The sequence below is a fragment of the Eumetopias jubatus genome, unplaced genomic scaffold (assembly GCF_037043125.1).
Source record: "Eumetopias jubatus isolate StellerSeaLion01/CBP00866 unplaced genomic scaffold, mEumJub1_p1.0 scaffold_6, whole genome shotgun sequence".
Lineage (NCBI taxonomy): Eukaryota > Metazoa > Chordata > Mammalia > Carnivora > Otariidae > Eumetopias > Eumetopias jubatus.
The window spans coordinates 117,468,141-117,490,464 of NW_028274812.1; the positions used below are offsets into that span (position 1 = coordinate 117,468,141).

At 39.3% G+C, this 22,324-nt stretch overlaps 1 protein-coding gene across 1 annotated transcript; it reads right to left on the reverse strand.

Annotated features, from left to right (window-relative positions):
- Positions 1 to 8,517: 8,517 nt before the first annotated feature.
- On the reverse strand, positions 8,518 to 21,889 carry SNRPC (small nuclear ribonucleoprotein polypeptide C). The gene is made up of 6 exons (XM_028120732.2): positions 21,825 to 21,889; positions 21,438 to 21,480; positions 16,554 to 16,662; positions 13,548 to 13,637; positions 12,070 to 12,174; positions 8,518 to 9,130 (listed from the first exon to the last, which is right to left on the reverse strand). Exons 1-6 carry the CDS (start codon positions 21,830 to 21,832, stop codon positions 9,006 to 9,008), a joined length of 480 nt encoding a protein of 159 aa, XP_027976533.1. The 5' UTR covers positions 21,833 to 21,889; the 3' UTR covers positions 8,518 to 9,005.
- Between the last annotated feature and the right edge of the window lie 435 nt (positions 21,890 to 22,324).

Sequence of the window (22,324 nt, forward strand, 5' to 3'; positions counted from 1 at the left end):
ATCTTGAGGTGTGGATTTCTTTGAGTTATCTTGATTGAAGAGTGCCTGGCTGGCTTAGTTGGTGGAGCTTGCGACTCTTGATTTCATGGTTGTGAGTTTGAGCCCCACATTGGGTGTAGCGATTACTTAAAAATAAAATCTTGGAAAAAAATATTTTATCCTGATTGAGGTTCACTCAACTTCTTGAATATATGGGTTTATGTTTCTTGCAAATCTGGGATGTTTTCAACAACTACTTGTTCCAGTTCCTTCTTTAGTTCTTTCCTTTTTTCCCCTCCTGGGACTCTGACAACATGAATATTAGATCTTTTGTCCCACATGCCCCTGAAGGTTTACTCATATTTTTTTTTCAGTCTATTTTCTCTCCGTTGTTCAGATTGGGTATTTTTATTGTTCTATCTTCAAGTTCATTATTTCATGTTACTGATTGCTGCTAAGTCCATCCACTGAATTTTTTACTTATTTTTTGGTTCCAAAGCTTCCGTTTGGTTCTTCATGTCTTGTTTCTTTGCTGAGACCTTCTATCTCTTCATTTGTTTAAAGCATGTTCATAATTGCTCATTGAAGCATTTTTATGATGGCTGCTCTAAAATCCTTGTCAAATAGTTTTAACATCTCTGCCATCTTGGTGTTGACATCTATTGATTGCCTTTTTATTTATTTTTTAATTTTTATTTGACAGAGAGACAGCGAGAGAGGGAACACAAGCAGGGGAAGTGGGAGAGGGAGAAGCAGGCTTCCCACAGAGCAGGGAGCCCGATGTGGGGCTCGATCCCAGGACCCTGGGATCATGACCGGAGCCGAAGGCAGACGCTTAACGACTGAGCCACCCAGGCGCCCTGTCGATTGCCTTTTTAAATTCAATTTGAGATCTTCCTGATTCTTGGTATGATGAGTGATTTTAGATTGAGACCTGGACGTTTTCATATTATGTTCTAAGACTTGGGATCTTACTTAAACCTTGTTTTCCTTTTTCTCCCACTGGTCTAACAAAAGGGGGGGGGGCTCTTGTTACTGTCAGGTGAAGACAGAAGTCCAGGTTTACAATTAGCCTCTCCTTGGACACCCAAGGGAAGGGTTCCTCATTACTGCTAGGCTCAGACATGAGTTCTGGCTCTCCAGTAGGGCTCAACTAACACTTCCTTAGCAGAGTGTAGCAGACTGCCTATTAATGCTCCTCACAAGGCCTCCATTGACATGGGGGTATATGCAGTCTCATTATCACTGGACATTGTCAAAAGCCCTTAAAGTTCTGATTAGGTCTCTTCAGACACTACCTCTGTCAGGAGGGCTCAGTGCCTTGTTATTGCCTCATGGGGGTGATAATTTCAGCTCCCTATTTGGCCTTCTCTGATACCACCCCAGCAGGAGTTTGGAGCATTTCAATACAGCCTGACAAGGGTGGGAGAATAAGCTCCCCCCTTGACCTTTGTAGCATGGCTGGGAGTAGGGCCTGGGTTTTTTTCTGTGATGTTTGGCTGGAGTAGAGTGGTTACTGTCTAAAAGTTTTGTCTTGCAAACCTCTTTTCTAGTCCTTTGGCTACAGAGAGCAGGCTTTTCCTGGGGTGTTTTTATTTATTTATTATTTTTTAAAGATTTTATTTGAGAGAGAGAATGAGAGACAGAGAGCATGAGAGGGAGGAGGGTCAGAGGGAGAAGCAGACTCCCCACTGAGCAGAGAGCCTGATGCAGGACTTGATCCCGGGACTCCAGGATCATGACCTAAGCCGAAGGCAGTCGCTTAACCAACTGAGCCACCCAGGAGCCCTCTTGGGGTGTTTTTTGTCTGTGGCCCATCACTGTTTCTTGGTTGCCAGCTTCTTCAGCTCCAAGTCTGGGATATATGAAGCAAAAAGAAAATCCAGAGCTCATTATATTGTTCCTTGGGTCCCAAGTTCTCTAGAAGATCTGCCTTCTTTTCACCTTTCAGTCTTGTTATGCTTGTTTTATACACACACACACACACACACACACACACACAAGTATTCATTCCAGGGTTTTAGCTGTACTTAGCAGTAGGAATAGGGAAAAGCACATCTCTTCCATCTTTCTGGAAGCATAAGTCTATATGGGTTTTTTTTTTTAATGTTTCTAATGTTTTATTTTGAATTAATTATAAATTCACAGGAAGTTGTTAAAATACAGAGAAGTTCTGTGTACCCTTCACCCACTTCCCTGCAAGAGTTACATGTTACATAACTAGAGTATGACATAAAACCCAGGAAATGGATACAGGCACATCTCAGAGATATTGCAGGTTGATTTTGGTTCCAGACCATCACAATAAGACAAGTCAAATAAGTTTCTTGGTTTCTCAGCACATGTAAGTTAAGTTTATGCCACCCTGTAGTCTATTAAGTGTGTGATAGCATTATGTCTAAAGAAAAAATGTACATACCTTAATTAAAAAATACCTTACTGCCGGGGTGTCTGGCTGGCTCAGTTGGTAGAGCATGTGACTCTCAATCTCAGGGCTGTGAGTTCAAGCCCCATGTTGGCTTAGAGCCTACTTAAACAAACAAACAAAAAACAATACCTTACTGATAAAAATTGCTACCCATCACCTGGCCTTTCAGAGAGTTATAATCTTTTTTATGGTGGAAAGTCTTGCCTCCATGTTGATGGCTGCCGACTGATCAGGGTGGTGGTCGCTGAAGGCTGGGGTTACCTGGGCAATTTCTTAAAATAAGACAATGATGAAATTTATCACATGGATTAACTCTTCCTTTCACAAATGATTTCTCTGTGGCAGGCAATGCTGTTTGATAGTGTTTTACCCACAGAACTTTCAAAATTGGAGTCAGTCTTCTCAAACCCTGCTGTTACTTTAACAACTAAGTTTACGTTATATTCTAATCTTTTGTTGTCATTTCAACAATCTCCACAACATCTTCACCAGGAGTAGTTTCCATCTCAAGAAAATACTTTCTTTGCTCATCAATAAGAAGCAACTCCTCATCTGTTAAAATTCTACGAGATTTGCAGCAATTCAAATATTACAATAATGACAAAGTTTTAAATATTGATAGAATTAACAAAATGTGACACAGAGACACAAAAGGAGTAAATACTGTTGGAAAAAATGGCACCAATAGACTTGCTCAACACAGAGTGGTCACAAACTTTCGATTTGTAAAAAACACATTATCTGCAAAGCACAATAAAACAAGGTACACTTATATTGGTGTGTGTGTATAATTCCGTCATTTTATCACGCGTAAACTTGTATAAGCACTACCACAATGAAGATACAGACTACTCCGTCACTACAAAAAGCTCCCTCATGCTACCCCTTTACAGTAACTTCTTGCTCCCCCCCAACACCCTAACACCTGGCAACTACTAACCTGTTCTTCATTGTGATAATTGATTTTATAGAGTGCTAAATAGCAAAGATAGGTTATTATTGACTATAAGGATTCTTGAGAGTTTTCTAGTTTGTGGTAACTATGACGTTTTAAAATGACTTTATTGAGGTATGATTGACATACAACAAAGTACACAGTTTTTAAAGTTTTGACATAAATACACACCTGTGAAATCACCACCACAATCAAGACAATGAACATATCCATCACTCTCAACAGTTCTGTTTTGAACTACACTGGCCTCCCTGCTATTCCTCCAATACATTAAGCAGACTTCCACTTCAGGGTCTTTGTACTTGATATACCCTTTACCTGGAAAGCTTGTGCCGTAGACAGCTGCATGGCTGCCTCCCACCCCCGCCCCCTCATGTCGTCCCCATAGAGTCATCCCTGATCTGGCACTCCTTATGTCCCTTACTTACTTCATGGCCATGTACCGTCCAACAGTGGTATTTTTAACTGTCTGACTTCTAGCAGGACAAATTAATCAATTATTACTCTTCTCCTTGAGCACCTCTTTTGTATCAGTCAGGTTAGATTCAGCTGCATATAACAGAAAACTCAAAAATTATTACATGACTTCAATAAAAAATGTGTATATACCTTTCATGTAAAGTAAGTCTAAGGTAGGCCGTTCATGGCAGCTCTTCAATCATTAGGGACTTAGGGTCCTTCTATCTTTAACACTAGCTTTAGCTGTCAGTCTGAGGTCCAAGATGCTGCTTGCATTTCACAAGTATCATACCCACTTCCTCTCAACAGGAAAGAAAAAGGGCAGGGAAAAAAGGCATGTTCTCTCCTGCTACGTGGCCTCACCTAACTAAAAGCTCTGGCAAATGTGCTATTCATTGCAGATGGACATGAAAGCAGATAAAAAAATTAGGAGTTCTATTATTACAGATAGTAACAGATACTGGGGCGGGCAATTAGTAATTCTGTCTGCCACTCTAAGCTCTATTGTATTACTCTTCTTTTTGTCCCTTTTTACACGCTTCACTCTACCAGCAGAGTCCTAAGAGATTAAAGGGATAAAGAGGGAAAACATAGCATTTGACAAGAGGTAAAATTCTTTGCCCTACCTTTTACTTAATTCTTTCAACAACCATCTCCCCAAAGTTATTAGGATGTAATGTACAAAGAAAAGTGGGAAAGGATTAGGAAAATTATTTCTCAGTGTCACTGTGAAAACTGATTATGTCCTTACAAAGGGCTTTAAAATCTTGGATTCCTTTGTTTTTCGGGTTTAAGATTTTATTTATTTGTTTGAGAGAGACAGCATGAGCAGGGTGGAGGGGCAGGGGAAGAGAGAAAAGCAGACTCCCCATTGAGCAGGGAGCTTGATGCAGGGACTATATCCCAGGACCCGGGATCATGACCTGAGCTGAAGGCAGACGTTTAACTGACTGAGCCACCCAGGTGCCCCGAGATCTTGGATTCATATGCTGTGTTCAAAGTCTTATTAGATAAGCATGTAAGTCAATGGGCTTTTCTTAATCGGCAGCTGAGGAAAGATACTCAAAAAGAACAAGTATGGGGAAATTGGACAACACCTTGATGGATGATCAAAATTATCATCACCAATGAAGGGCAGATGGACCCTGTGTGCCTGCCTATAGATGTGATATCCTAGGCATACAACTGAAGACAAATACCAGAATGTAATCATGAGGAAACATCAGGCAAATCCAAAATGAGGAATGAGGAACACTGTACTAAACGAAAGGTGGTAAGATTGTCAGTGTCATAAAAGACAAATGCCGAGAACTGTTCTAGAGTAAAGGAGACTAAGGAGCTCTGACTAAAAACTAAAGTCCATGATTCTAGAGAGGATCCTGTATAGGAAAGGGGGAAAGAAAAAAAATACAAGGGCAATGTTGGATCAATGGATAAAAATGAAATATCGTTGGCAGATTAAATTATTGAGTCAAGGTTGTATTTTCTAGGCTTGATAACTAAACCATAGTTGTGTAAGAAAATGTTTATTCTTAGTAAATACCTACTTAAGTATGGTAAAAGGCATGATTTAAGCAACTTACTCTCAAATGGTTAAGGAAAAATATATACATACATATATATAGTGAGAGGGAGGAAACATGCACGCAAATAATCAAGTGAACTGAGTGAAATGTCAATAGCTATCAACAGGTGATTCTGGTTAAAGGGTACATAAGTGTTCTTTGTACAGTACTTGCCAACTTTTCATTAAGTCTGAAATGCCACCCCCCCATGCCTAAAGAGTAAGGACCATAAGCAGCACTCAGATTATCTTATTCCTGCACCTGTCTGATGAACTATTTTAGATGCTATATTCTGTGCCAGAAAATCTAACCCTTAAGCTTTCAGTTGGGAGGGAAAGAAATGACCCCAATTAGCTAACATTTATTCAGGGCACCTCTATCAGAAAAATCTAAGGCAGGCCAGGTTTTTTTCTTTTGTTCACTAAATATATCTAGGAGCCTAAAAGATACCATCTGACTGAAGCTATTCAACTGGGACAAACACTTAATCACCACTGGACTTTTTCCATACAGGATGACCAAATTAGCCTGTGGTTCTATGCAAGGATCCCATTTCTCGTGCAGCTGGGAATCAAGGGGACTGGCATTCTGACAAAACACTAAAGCCGAGGCAGTGGAAATGATGCTAGCTTGGACTTCAACTGCACTCCCAGTGACTTTGGATCTGCCCAAGAAAAGGAAGCAAGTACATTAGCCCATACACGCTCTACACGAACTTCTTCGATTCTTAAGATCTAGTGGCATTCTTGTTGCACTATACAAATTTTCACATTATAGCTGGTATTTTACAATTAAAACCAGATGTTTAAAGGCATAGATTAAGAGTCGTAAATTTGTATTCTTCACAGCCTCTTACAAAGGAAATGTCTTATAATCATTAACTATAAACAGTTTGAGGAGTTAAAAAAACAAAAAGAACCTTATTTGAACTATTTATTCCTACTATATCCATTGTAAAGTTTGTTAAACTTTTAAGTCATCGTATTGTTTTTCTAAAACTATGTAACTTTTCTTCTTCAAAGAAATGTTTCTGGGTGCCTGGCTGGCTCAGTTGGTGGAGCATGGGACTCTAGGATCTTGGGGTTGTCAATTCGAGCCCCACGGTGGGTGTGGATATTACTTAAAAACAAAATATTTAATTTTTAAAATTATTGATTTATTTTTTTGAGCGTGCGCGCATGTGCGAGAGAGAAAACAAACGGGGGGAGGGGGGGTGGCTTGATCCCAGGACCCTGGAATCATGACTTGAGCCAAAGGCAGATGCTTAACTGAGCCACCCAGGCGTCCCAAAAACAAAATCTTTAAAGAAAAAAAAAGAAATGTTTCTGGAATGGATATTCAACCTTAAAAACATACTTTGGAAAAAGCTTCCTTTTAAGAAGACCTGGGTTATTCCTAAGTACCTGAGGCTATTTTCAAAAACAAAATAGCTATCTGGGAGCTTTCTGTGTATATACAAAAGACACCCTCTGCACCTTGAGCCTGACAGAGTCATCTCAACCAGAAATTTGCTGAGTCACATGTAAGCTCAGTTGGCAAGGTTTCCCCTATTTTAAGTCTGCAGAGATTTTAGTAACAAATCTGAGCTGTAAAACTAAGATATATAAACTATCAATTTCTGGTAAGTCCTTCTTTAAAACATGTAACAACAAGAAACTAAAAAATCTGAGCTGTAAAACTCAGATATACAAACTATCAATTTCTGGTAAGTCCTTCTTTAAAACATGTAACGAGGAGAAACTAAAAAGCAGGAAGTAGTCCTAGCAAAGACTCAGATTAGGAAGTCAACTCAGCTTTTACAGAGGCTGAGCATAAAATCATGTCAGGATCTCTATTTCTAGCCTCTTGCTTACCTAGATAAGGTTGTTTATTAGCCTAAATTAGCCCTTCTTCAAGTTTCTAGGGGAAAAAAGCCATCTACCTATTGCCATTTCAATCTCTAGCTGCAAATCTATAAATATATATATATATATATATATGACACACACATACAACCAGTATTACATTCCTGAGTAGAATAGATCCTAAGAGTTTGCCAAACCCACTAATAATCAAAATTTCCTAGGGAGCTTTCCCAAAATACCAATTTCCTAAGCCTTACCCCAGATATATTGAATCAAAATCTGGACTATTTTTAAAAAGACCCCCATGATTCTAATCGTCAGCCAGGTAGGTTGTAACTGCTGGTTTAGGGCACCCTCTTCCATAACTTCACTTTAATAATAATGTCAGATGGCAAAGATAGTTTTGTTTTATAATGATTCAAAATCAAAAAGATACAAAAAGGGGATAAGCCCTTCTCATTCACCCGTCCCCCAGCCACCCATTTACTCTTCATGAGCAACCAGTATTACCAGTTGCTTATCTGTCCTTCTAGAGATCCTTTATGCCTACACAGGAACATATTTCCTCTAAATAAAGATAGCAGTGAACGATTCATTTTGAAAAAATCAAGGTTCAGTACAATGTGTGTCTTAGAGATCTTTCCCCATCAGTACATAGAGCTTCTTTATTGTTTTAACCTGCCTGGTATATGTCATTTTGTGGATGTATCACACTTGATAAATCAGTCCCCCTTCATTGGACATCTATGGTATTTCCTGTCTTTTGCTGCAATGCATAGTCTTGTTACACACATCATCTTGTACATGTGCAAGTCTATCTGTATGATAAATCCCTAGACATGGAAATGATAAGTCAAAGGTACTGTAATTCTGATAGATATTGCTAAATTGCCCTCCCCAAAGATTATAACAATTTTCACTCCCATTTGCAATGTGAAATAGCTTGGATTGTACACTGAGCAGAATATAAAGTGCCGATGGCTTACTTTCTAGATGTTTCTCTGAAAATAGCCTACTTTTATAGCCCAATGATATAACAAATGACATTCTGAAGACAACTTCTGTACCATGGAAATCTGCCTAATTTTACCATTACTATTAGAAAGTTTTCTGATAAAAAAAAAAAAAAGTTTTCTGATTAAGCCCAAGAAAAAGAGGAACTAAGAGAAAGGAGAAGCTGAGGTTAAGGCAATCTTTAGCTGACATACAGAGACTGGAAAGTCTTTTTCCCTACTTCAGCATAAAAGATTTAAAATTTTCCACTTACTACACCAAATGCTGCTCATGTGAAAAAGTAACCAATTGTGCTGTTTATTGTTTTAATCAACAAAAAGCTCCATAAGTGTTAGATTTACCAAGTCTTGCACAAAACAACTTTACTAAATAAAGGCAGGGTGTCCAAAAGGCCTCACTATAGCTAAGGAAAAAGAATGTCATGCAGAGGGTATGCTGCAGAGAAAATGAGCTAGAGAAACAACTGGAATACTTTATCTCTTTTATAATACACAAGGAATACAGAGGGGAGAAAAAAGGGAACACGTTTTTAACTAAAACAGTTGACAATTTTATTTTCACATTTCACAATACAAATGAAAATTGCTTTTTTTTTTTTTTGTCCCACTACTCCCCGGCAAAAACTATTCTCTCTTTGATAGGAAGGGGGAGCAAGTCTTCCTTGTCCTGCTGTGAGAAAACACCCAGAGTCACAACACCATGATCTCCTGGTGAAGTAAACAAGTAATATAAAATGAACATAAAGAGGTTCCTATCTCTTCCTATCTGTCTGGTCGAGTCATTCCTGGCCGAGTGGGCACCATCATGGGACGGGCAGGAGGTCTCATCATTGGGGGCCCAGGCATCATTGGCATGTGGCCTCCCATAGGTGGCCTCATTCCAGGAGCTGCAGGACAAAACAAAGAAAAGGAAAAAAGAGAGTCAGAAAATACTACTTATGAGCCAGCTTGATGGGACTTCCATTAAAGACAAAAAAGTAGCCCCCCCCTGCAAAATGCTGGAAGAAAGACATACTTGACAGAAGAAATGCAACAAATTCATCACATCTGTAAATTACTTAGACATTCTCAAACAAAGAACAAAGGTCAACACAAGAACCATATGGGAATCACGATCTAATGATAGTAAGGGGTAAACTATTAATAGACCGCTTTCCAGAAACCACCAGGGACACTAGTTTCCTAAACTGACCTTTTCTCACTCAGGGAAATTCATAACTAAATTACATATTACTGAGTCAGCATTTTTAATCAGTTCTACCCACCATAAAACCAGGAGCTATTTCATGAATGTACACAGGCACAGAGGACAATCTTACCACTAAGCGTTTGTTCGGAGTTGTAGGAAAGGTGAGCAGGAGGCCCATGCTGAGAACCTGTTAGTAACCATACTTAGCTCAAGTCAAGAAAAATAGGCAATAATGTGATTTACAACAATTAGTGCACACACAAAAATCTGATTTTTCTAAGGCAAGTTAGAAACTGTTAAGAATTTTTTGAAGTGTCCCATTAATATACCAGCCAAGTAAATGAGCCAGGGAAGGGAGGGCCAGCAGAGGTGGGGGTTGAGGAGGATTACAGACAGCTTCACAGAATTGATAATATTCTACCTCCTCAGCTGAGTGGTGGGTTCACGGGTATTCGTTTTATTATTATGCCTCATAATTTTCAGGTCTTCTTTTTAAATATCAAAATTTACACAACTACTTATTAAACCATTTTGATTAAAGGCTTGCAATAAATGGTTCAAGAGAAAACTATATTCAAAGCCGAATACAGTCTTTTCACAAAAAGTAAAACACAAGTATATGCAAAGACACAACAAGTACAGAATTTTTTTAAGATAATTTTAACAGGAACAGAGAATACTACTGAACTTCCAGGTGTCTTACTAAAGACCCCACCATAACGTAACCGATATTCAGCATTTCCTAGAGGAAATTCATCTGGACCAAAGATGGAAAACGAGGCACCTGAAAAGTTGTTTACTTTGGTCTCCACAGTGCATTTAACTGTGATTAGTTGCCAACATTGGCAACTAATAGCCTAATTACTAGTAAGTAGTAAGTCTAGATTCCTTTCTTCAACTTTTTATTATGGAAATGTTCAAACACACACAAGAATAGAAAAAAAGAGTATAAAGAACATCCATGTACCCATCATCCAGCTTCAATAATTATCCACCCCTGGCCAACCTTCTATCTTATCCCAACCCATTCTTATCCCTGCCCACCCCCAACTACTTCATTAAAATAATCTTATGTCAACCGCAGCTGAAGCTGAGTTCTAGAAGCCTTCTTTAGGTGTGTCATGCATTTACCAGTCCACCAAAGCCCTAACCCCTCTGAGAAATCGAATTTGTGACCCTGATTTAAGAATGCAAAAGTAGCCATGTAAGTCACTTTGTTTTAGGTTCAGAAGCTGGTAAGGCAGGAACTCTTATCTAGACTCTCCTCACATCCCTCTAAATGATACCCACAGCGAGCATACTGAATGCTTCTGGCTAGGAAGCTACTCTAATACCTTCTTGTACTTTGTCTTACCAGTTGAATTGGAGGCTTCTTAACGGCCATTGTATTTACTCTAATTACATAATTTATTCTGCAAATCAATAAAATGAGTATAAAAAAGAATTGTTTGGGGAACCTGGGTGGCTCAGTTGGCTAAGCGGCCGCCTTTGGCTAGGGTCGAGATCCCAGGGTCCTGGGCTCCTTGCTCAGCAGGGAGCTTGCTTCTCCCTCTGCCTGCCGCTCCTCCTGCTTGTGCTTGCTCTCAACGCCCCCCCACCATGTCAAATACATAAATGAAATCTTAAAAAAAAAAAATCTTAACAAAAAAAAAATTTTTTTTCCACAAAAACTAAGTAGATATTTGGAAAAACTCAAGTAAATCATCCCAAAAAGTGCTCACAAATTTGGTAGGTGAGAGGATCATAAAAGATTGGAACTAGATTGCCTCACAAGGTTTCTAACCTTGAAAGAAAATGAAACAAAAGTTGGTAAAGAATGCATTATGGGGGGCGCCTGGGTGGCTCAATCTGTTAAGCATCTGCCTCTGGCTCAGATCATGATCCCAGGGTCCTGGGATGGAGCCCCGAGTTGGGCTCCCTGCTTGGCGGGGAGTCTGCTTCTCCCTCTCCCTCTGCCTGCTGTGCCCCCTGCTTGTGCTCTGTCAAATAAATAAATAAAATTTTAAAAAAGAAAAAGAATGCATTATGGATATGGTTTATTGATTTAGTCAAGAAATAGATTGTGCTCCAATCAGCAGACTCATTTTCAAAGCAAAGACCCTGATCGACTATCAGAAAAATCTGCAAATTAATCTATTCTCATGTTTATGTTCAAATAAAATGTTTGTTATCTCTCTTCCTGAATAGAAGACAAACTACAGTGCTAAGGCCTTTTTCATATACTAACGTGGCCTAGTTAACCAGCAAGATTAAATCAGCAACAAGAGGTAGCTCTGCTTCAAATCAAAACTGAAAAAAGTAGCAGCACAAGTATTTACCTACCCTTCCCTTTATCTCCCCTTAGAACAAACTCATTTACCCTTTTCTCCATTATAAACGGCCAAAAGTCAGAAGGCGGCAAGTAAGCAGCAGGGAGGGAGAAGAAAAAAAAGGGCAGCCTTATCCTGTTTTTAGTAGTACAAGGTCTTTGGGTATCATCCAATTACACTGATAAAATAAATATTTCTTTTTATCAGTACAGATTTGCCAAATATAATTTGTTGCAATAATATGTTTAGACAATGAATTAAGAATTCCATTTAAATGGAGAACTAAAACACAATGGAACATCATAAAAGGAAAGAGATTCAAACTTACCAGGTCCCACTGGCATCATCCCAGGAGGAGGAGGGCCCATCATTGGCATCATGGGAGGGCCCCCCATATGGGGCGCTGGCATCATACCAGGGCGAGGAGGACCCGCTGGAATAACGAATGGGGGCGGAGGTTAAGATATGCTTACGTATTAATATTTTCTCTTCTGTAAAACTAGTAGGGCCTCACAGTCCAGTCCAAGTTCTGGAACAATAGACTTCTTATGGTTTCTTTTATAACAGCAGATCCACAAACATCAATATGTCACAAAACTCTAGTTACTTTATGTCCAAAAAACAAAAACAAGACTTGTCTAAACAGAAGTATAAAATGAAATCAGGTTCTCCAGGTTAAAAAAATTCCAGAAGTTTTTTTTTTAAAAGAGTATTATGCTGTCTGTAGAGCTGTCAAACTAAAACCACAAGTACCTAATTTCAGATTTGTTTTTTAAAAAATCAAAATCTTTAAAAGATTCTTTGGAAATACGAAGATGTGTATGCAGAGATATTCTTGACAGTATCGTTTACAACAATTTGGAACAACTTAAATGTCCAACAATATGAAAATGGTGAGGTTAATTACAGCACAGTCATACTATAGATTATTCTACTATTAAAAATAATGGAGTTGGGTGCCAGCCAGTCAAAATACAGAATAGGACAGAGAGGTGACCTGAGAGCTCCTGTAACCCAAGGCCTGACCTGGTCCCAGGATGGTGGAAGCCCAAGAAGGGTTTAGTGGGCCATTAATGGTCTACCTGCATTAGTGTGCAATTATATAAACAGCCTACTTCTCCATGTTTACACCCAGAGTTACTTACAGGACCAAGTTTAGGTTTCTGAATTCACTTTCAATCTAAGCCCTTCCAAGAGAGCCAGGGAACTTATGGCCTAGTTACTCACTTTCCTTCTGTCATTCAGAAACAGAAAACCTTCACAGAGAGAAGAGGCCTTTGATTCACTCTACTTTCAACTGTCCAGTTCTTGTCTTTTCCAAGGTATATATATATATTGGTGTTAGGTGGGTTAGAAAATAGGAAGAAAAACTGAAGAGTGTATCCACTACTTTACTCCTCCAGTGTTGGGTTCACAGCAGTAAATAATTTAATATACTCATCAAGTAAGTATGGTGATTAACATAATAAAAAAATTTAAAGTAAAAAAATATATACTCATCAATATATTCATATATTAGCTCATCTAATACAGTAATAATTTAGCTCATCTAATCACAGGTACATTCTGACCTTTCCACTGAATTTGTCTCAAACCCACTTGGGATGTTACAAATACAATATCCTAGCAATAAGCCAATGTAACTCTGAAGATATTTCAGAAATGATACCACTGAAGTTTTCTTTTACTATCTATATATTCATTCAATGAGCATTCAAAAGTCAACTGTGAGATAATCTAACAAAATCAAAGCATAATCTGCCCCCCTGAAGTTATGGCTGCTAAGAAAAAACTTTATAAACTTACGGAGACTGGGGGGAGGTGGGATCATTGCCCCTGCAGGAGGAGGAGCAGAGAATGGAGTAGGAGGTATCTTTCCTTGTTGAAATGCAGCAGCTTTGGATAGAGTGAGAAAAAAAAACAACACAGAGTGAATAATAACTCAACAACCCATTTACTAAAATAACCCTTCTCTTTTAAATCCTTAATGGTCCCATTTATTTCACTTTACGTCATTTAAGATTACTACATCATGGCCTCTACAGTTTTTAAATCAACCATAGGTATTCACCAGCAAAAATTACAATTAATTGGTATACTGATTTGGGTTTTTTAACCCATTTTTATTTAGTCAGCATTTTATGGCTGAATTATCTATGGGAGAATGGAATGAAGACCTCCCATCTACCAATGTCTTACCAAAGAGATGAAGACATCTTTAATCTGTAGATGCTATTCACAAACAATTTGAACCATGCAGTTTTGTTTGAAAAATGTGTGATACCTGCCCAACGGCCAGGCTTTGAAAAACTTCACATCATTTTGGTTTAGCAGTTTTGAAATTAATGTACTGAGCTAAGAGACATGAAAGAGAAACAAAGATTTTAAAGCAAGAGCCTGCCCTAAAGGAGATTACGATCTTAAAAAAACATCCAATACAATCAACTTTTTTCTTTCAGACAATATGAGGCACAAATGAAAACAAAAGAAATTGAAGATAATTAATATGTGGCTTTACAAAGAAGTCACACATAAATACTAAGATAGATACTCATAGTTAACTATACTGGAACTAAAATTAATAAATAAAATAAAAATAAAATGTACACTCATAAAAGCTATTCCTAAATATAAGTCCTTTCCGATTCAGTGCAATCTGCAGCCTCAGGACACCCTACCTATCCCCATTCCACCCCCACCAGTGCAACGTAGGTCAAATTACTCAAGTAAATCACTGCTAACTCCTAAAGACCAGATCCAAAAAAAATGACTTAGAAGTGGAGATTTCTTTATGCACAGCCAGCTACTCATATGCCTCTGAATACAGCCTGTGCTCTACAGGAGATCATATCCCAACAAGGGCTTTTCCAATCAAAATGATACCTCCCACACCCTAAGCAGAAGGACAACTTGTAGAGACTGAAGAGGGAGTAACTAAGCCATCGGCTCAACAGTGGACTCAAAGCCAACATAATCATGGACATCAATATCACATGGTATGTCCCTGAGGGCTTGCCTTCTCTCTTCCAAAAGTCTTCCATCAAAAACATTTACTCATCCTAAATTCTTTTGCTGCATACAAAAAACAACCAAATGAATATAATTCTAACCTTTAATACCAAGAAATTTCTCACATCTTTTCAAATAGAAAAAAAAGATTACATTCTAATTCTTTTTTTCTTCCTTTTTTTTTTTTAAGATTTTATTTATTTGACAGAGAGAGAGCACAAGCAGGGGGAGCAGCAGAGGGAGAGGGACAAACAGGCTCCCCACTGTGCAGGGAGCCTTATGCAGGGCTCAATCCCAGGACCCCAGGATCATGACCTGACCCGAAGGCAGCCGCTTAACCGGCTGAGCCTCCCAGGCGTCCCATATAATGTATTTTTTCAAATGAAATGGGACAATGTCTGAGATTTGCTCCTTAAAAATCCAGGATGGAGAAAGGGAGAAGATGAAGGTATTTGGTGGCTCTCCACTAGGGGCAATTTTCACCTTCCTGGGGACACTGGGCAATGCTTGGGGACATTTTTAGTTGTCACAATTGGGAAATGCTATTGGCATCTAGTGGGTAGATGCCAGGGCTACTAGTGAACAGCCTACAATGCACAGGACAGCTCCACAACAAAAAATCATCCAGCCCCAAATGTCAATAGTGCTAAGTTTGAGAACCCGGTATAAACAAAACAAGACTGCTGCAACTAGGTGATGGAAATTAGGGGTGGGGGTCAGCCACGGGAGGTTCATTCATTAACCCGTCTTTCTCTTTTTTTGATATTTTCCATAAGCTTTGCTTTTTTCTTAAAATTGCAACACAATCAAAGCCCACATTTGCCTGCCAGCTCTGAATACAATAAATGAGAAAGGCCATGTTTAAAATACACCAGCATGATCTAACATAGAAATGCAACATCTTCTGTCAGTGTCTTGAACTCAACTAACCTAAACAAATATTTCCCAAATTAAACAAAAAGAGGGGGGCCTGGGTGGTTCAGGTGGTTAGGCATCTGACTCTTGATCTCAGCTCAGGTCTTGATCTCAGGGTCGTGAGTTCAAGCCCTGCGTTGGGCACAAAACAAAAAGAGTATGGCATGTCCAACAGGGGTCTAAAACGTACTCAGAATACTTTGTCACATCCATTACTTCCTTCTTAACTGAGTATCTTTATCAGGACTACAAGAATAAGAAACTCAAAGTCTCTCAAACTCTTTGAAGGTAACTACAAACCCACCTCCACATTTTCCTATTACAAAGGAAAATAGTTCTAAACACTATGATCAGGGCGCTTACATGGCTCAGCTGTTAAGCATCTGCCTTCGGCTCAGGTCATGATTCCAGGGTCCTGGGATCGAGCTCCGCATCCGGCTCCCTGCTGAACAGGGAGCCTGCTTCTCCCTCTGCCTCTGCCCCTCCCCCTGCTTGTGCTCTCTCCAGCTCTCACTCTAATAAATATATAAATATTTAATATATAAATAGATAAAATCTTTAAAAAAAGAAAATAAAAATAAAAACTATGATCACTATAAAGGAGGTTTCACATAAATTTGCTACAAAATCTGGTCCATGTCAATAAAGAAACTATTAGGCAACCCATTCTTCTCTGTCCCACTTCCCAATCTAATCAATACCTGATTGCTCTAACCTCAATAATTATTAATGTGTTCCTACATTCCCCAGGAAACCAACGACCTTCTAATTCTTTCATTGAACACATCAGAATGCTCCTATTTATCACTCAGGATGAGTCAACAGAGAGACAGGGATGAGAAAGAATGGGACCATTCTACCACATCAGAACAAGAGACTAAAACGTACTTGTTTTGTCGATCAGGCTCTGAGCCTGCTCTTCCATCCATTTCTGATAGTAGTCTTTCACATTCTCTTTGTGTTTCCTACCACTGCAGTGTGTCTTTCTCACAGATGGCTGTAAGACAAAAATCATATCAGTCACAGAAACAAGTTTTCCCAACTAGAAATTTTATAAAGCCTTTCCTTTATATAGGTAGCCTGGCTACCTTCACCAGCTTTAGCTGGGTGCTGAAGCATCCTTTACAAACATTATCCAACAATGTACTGTGGTCATTTATCTACTATATTAATCATCTGAACCAGAGGTCAGCAAACTATGGCCCATGGGCCAGCCACCTGATTTTGTAAAACAACAGAGTGGAACAGCCACATTCATTTGTTCAGGTATTATCTGTTTCTTTTCTCTACAAGTCATCGCAACAAAGACTATATGGTCCATAAACCTAAAATAATTACAATCTGCCACTTTAAGGAAGAGTTTGCAAACTCCTGATCTAGAACGTATTGCCATTTTAATGCCCTTTCCTAGATTATTCCATAGCAAAATAATATAGCTTACATACATTTAAATTATACTGTATATGAGAATATCTTCTTTTAAATGACTATGGGTCTAGAATACAGACTATGTGAATCATATACAGACTTTTGTCTCTAGCCCACTGATCCTTTTGTTCTTTAACAGCTTGACTGAGGTAAAATTGACATAAGATAAACGCCACACATTTTACCATCTGTTTAAGTTAACATTTATTTAACACTTACTACATGCCAAACATCATGCTATGCACTTTGCAAGGAGTGTCTCAATCATCGTAATAATCACACGTGCATGATACAATGGGATATTAATCAGAAAGAATGAATCACTGATTCACACAATTATGGACGAATCTCAAAATCATGCTCAGGACGCCTGGGTGGCTCAGTCGGTTAAACATCTGCCTTCAGTTCAGGTCATGGATCTTGGGAGTTCTGGTACTGAGCCCAAATCAGGCTCCCCGCTCAGCAGGGAGTATGCTTGTCCCTCTGCCCCTCCCCACCGCTAGTGCTTGCTCTCTAATAATCTTAAAAAAAAAAAAAAAAGCATGCTCAGCAAAAGAAATAAGACACACAGAGAGTATATACTGTAAGATTCCATTCATATGAAGTTTTAAAACCAGTTAATAATGATCTTTCGTAATAAAAACCAGATCAGTCGGGGCTAAGGGTGCAGGGGATGGACTGTAAAAAAAAAACACAAAGGAACTTTCTGGGTTAATGGAAATGTTTTATATCTCATGTATACACCAAACTGTATTATTTGCCAAATCATCAGACTGTACACTTAAAATGTATGCATTTAATCAAAGCATAATTCAATAAAATTGATTTAAAAAATCACAAGCCTATTATCTTCAATTTATGCTGAAAGACTTGTCTTTTTTTTTTCCAGATGCCAAGATTTTCATAACTTTATTCTTTGGTGAAAGACTTGTCTTAAAACACATAGCTGGTAAGTAGCAAACCAAGGCCTGGAGCCCAGATCTTACTCAGATGCTCCTCACGGCTAACTACCTCCTACCGACACATCCTCTCGTCACAGGATTGCTTCAGTAGCAGCAGACATGACCAGTATCACATGACCACAGACTGTCTTTTCATGGTCTACATTTCAAAATATTGTTCCCTGACTCCCCAGTGACTGATTATGTAACACGATGAGGCCTTAAGCCTAATAAAATCATGCCTAAAAATCAGCAAAACTCAAAAGTTGCAGCGCTGAATGTTTACTGTATTTCAAAGTCCACCACAGGGAACTGCTTCAATCACTATGGAATCTTCCTACTTTCACTACCATGTTAGAACAACAGTATTAAGGGTTCCTGACATTTCTCACAAAGAGACATTCATTATAAAGAGATACTTTTTTTTTTTTTAAAGATTTTAGGGGCGCCTGGGTGGCTCAGTTGGTTAAGCGACTGCCTTCGGCTCAGGTCATGATCCCGGAGTCCCGGGATCGAGTCCCATATCAGGCTCCCTGCTCAGCAGGGAGTCTGCTTCTCCCTCTGACCCTCTTCCCTCTCATGCTCTCTCTCTCTCTCATTCTCTCTCTCTCAAATAAATAAAATCTTAAAAAAAAATAAAGATTTTATTTATTTATTTGAGAGAGAGAATGAGAGAGAGAGAGAGCATGAGAGGGGGAGGGTCAGAGGGAGAAGCAGACTCCCTGCTGAGCAGGGAGCCCGATGCGGGAATCGATCCCGGGACTCCGGGATCATGACCTGAGCCGAAGGCAGTCGCTTAACCAACTGAGCCACCCAGGCGCCCTAAAGAGATACTTTTCAATTCTCTGCTGGCGTTAGCAAGATAAGCTATAAAAGGGGAGAAGATCATTGCCTACTTGCAGTTTCAGAAAATTATGATGAGGGGTTTGATCTAGAAAGGGGGCTGATCAAAAAAACAAAACAAAATAAAAAAGTGTGACTCTATAGGCAAACTACTGTAATACCAACTTATTGGAGGAGTCCCATCCAGGACAATCTATAATAATATTCAGAACTATTATTACTTCAAGAGGAGCCATCCTACTTAGATGTTCCACAAATTAATACTACATCTGACCAAGTGTTAGAATTCTAAACGAAGTGACAACACAGAAATCACTGGCTACGGTTCTTGCAGCTATTCAAGATGACAAGATGATCAAGAGTTCCAGTTTAATCACATTTCTGCAGAGGCAACCAAATAGAGCTGTAGTTTTCAATGTGTGGCTCACAGGCATCTAAAGGTGTCTCAGACCCACCTTTCAGGGGGTCTGCAAGGTCAAAGTAGTTTCATAATAATACTAAGACATTACTTTCCTTTTCCACTGTATTGACATTTGCACGGATGATCCCAAACTTCTGGCACTTTAGAATAAATCAAGGCAACGGCAACCCAATGCATTAGGGATTGTTGTATTTTTCAACACCATGCACTCACAGGAAAAAAAAAACAAACCAGTTTCACTGACACTGTCCTGATGAAGCAGCAAAATTAATTCTACTAAATCTCAACTCTTGAGTTCATGTCTTTTTAATATTCTGGGTGAAAAGTGGGATGCACAAAGTACTTCAGCTGCATGCCAAAATATGATGCTATTTCAAAGAAAAGCGGGAATGCAAATAGTTCAAGTTGTAAGCTCTACCACCTGCCTCTTTAATGGAACATCATTTTTACTTGACTGAGAAACAAACTGGAGATTCAGACTTCTCAGAAGTAACTGAAGTGAGCCTATCACTTCAAAGGAAGCAATTGGTAGTATTTATTGCCAAGGATAAAATTTGAGTGTTCAAACAAAACTCAATTTTAGAAAGCCTTATCTACTACCATGAGCTTGTCAGCTTCCCAATACTTAAAAGCCATTTCTGATTAGACTGTGACATTAATGTGAATTTTTATATTACATAATCAAATGTGTCAACACATGGAAGACCTGTATAACTGAGTGAACCAATTTTCCAATATTCATTTTCCAAATGACCAAAGCATGTTACAAAATCACATCTGGAAAAGATTCACTCAAAGTGCAAGAGAGAGCAGTGAAATTGGGGGCATGGTGGACAGGGAAGGGCAAATGGAGAGAGAGAATCTTAAGCAGGCTCCATGCCCAGCATGGAGCCCGACAAGGGGCTCAGTCTCACAACCCTGAGATCATGACCTGAGCCGAAATCAACAGTCAGGCGCCTAAACGACTGAGCCACCTAGGCACCCCTAAATCAGTGAATTTTGACGTAACAGAGTATGAAAAGTTTGATATAGTTTCAGATTCCGTACTGCAACTAGTTTGGATACAGTAATACAAAGTATTAAAGAATATCTACAATTATCTAAAAAGGCTAGTAAAGAACCCTACTTTTTTTCAATTCCTTATCCATTCTTCATACATTCAACCAAAACATAGTGCAACAAATTTAATACAGAAGAATCCAGCTATCTTCCATTAAGTCAGACATTACAGAGGCTTGCAAAAAGGTTAAAGCAATGCCATTCTTCACACTAATTTTTTTCTTTTTTTTGGAAAATAGCTATTTTTCACTTATAAAATGTTACCTGTATTACAAGTAAAAAGTTTGTTAATGTTACTTTCAAATGAATCAGTATTTTTTAAATTTTAAGTTTTAATTTCAAATACAGCAAATATTAGTAATTAAAGCAATATAACTGATTTAACTATTTTTAATAACCCAGTAATTTTTATGAGTGGAAAGGGACCACGAGACAAAAAAGTCTGAGAGCTGCTGGCAGAGAAGCCCTGGAGTTAGAGTGCTTAGGCTAACCTTCTAGCTCTGTACAACTTACTGGTTTAGTGACACCCATTTACCCATATGCTGCCTCAGTTTCCTCCTCTGTAAAATAGAGATAATACTAACCTTATACACTTATCATGAGCATTAAACAAAATGATACATGTAAAGCATCTGGAACACTGCCTAAAACATAGGAAATATTCAATCTTAGTTGGTATTGTTTGAGTTTTTAATCAAATCAAAGTAAAAAACTCAGTTTCAAATGTAGGCATTTCTTTCCAGTTTAATCAATCAAATGTTTGAGTGCCTTGTCCCAATCAAATATTAAACTTTAGGACACGTCCTTGCAATTTCTACTTGTCATACAAATTTTTTTTCACCTTCAATTTTGCTAAAGCATTATTACTTTGGGTCTCAACTGAAAACACGAACTGCTGGAAGACCAATAACTACAAATTGTGAAAACAGTTACAGGAACGGTGGGGGAAAAGAAATCCAGATTATTTTCCCCACGCAGCACTTAAACCTCAACAGGATGAAAAGCACAAATTTACACCTAAAAAAAATATAAACTTGTTACGCACAATGTGTTCTGAAACTGAAAAGAGACACTACTTACAGAGTCATGGGTGAGGTACGTGTCGCAGTAGTCACAATAAAACCTGGAAAGCAGTGGAAAACAGAAAAAAAGAGAAGACGACCACCAGTTAACAGATGCCCATCCACCGAAGTGCTGTTCAATGAAGGCAAATTATAAAAGTATCTATTCACGATTCCAAGACAGCAGACAAAGCGACCTGACACACACTAGGCTTTTTTGTTGCCTTGCGCAGAGTCGACCTACAGACACTGCAAGAGGACAGTATCTAGAACTGCCGGGCTCCCTCCCCCACACCCTCTCGCTTCCCGGGAAACCTCAAGAGCTAGAACCCTCTCTGCATTCCCCCACTGGGCCACAGTTAGCGACCGTGACCGCGAACACCCGCAGATTCCGGGCCCCACTCACTTAGGCATGTTGCTCTGCAGGCCGTTGGCCACTCCGTCCCGCGCCGCCCGGAAATGACGCACACAGCAAGCGCCGACGCCGCGGAATCGATGAGTCAAACGCGACTCCAGAAACCCTACCCAGTCATCCAATCCGCTGGCCGCGTTGCGCTACGACAGCCGTAGCCGCGGCGGCGGCCGAGCGAGGGGCGGGGCTTTTCTCCTTCTCCCCCTCACCTATAGCAAGGCGGAAGGGGATGTACGAAGGGTCCCTGTGAAGTTCAATCCACGCCCCTCAAATTTCAATCCTTGATGCTTCCGGAAGCGTGTTATTCGTTCTTTCGACAACTTTCTAAGCATTTCCCGCTGTGTACCAGGTACTGCTATAAAGGCTGAGAAAGTCAGCAGTGAACAAAACAAAGATCCTTGCCCTCGTGGAGTAGACAGTAGGAGTTGGGAAAAACAAATAATAAAGTCAGTATGTAGTCAGGTGGAGTCAAGTGCAGGGGGCGTGGGGATGGG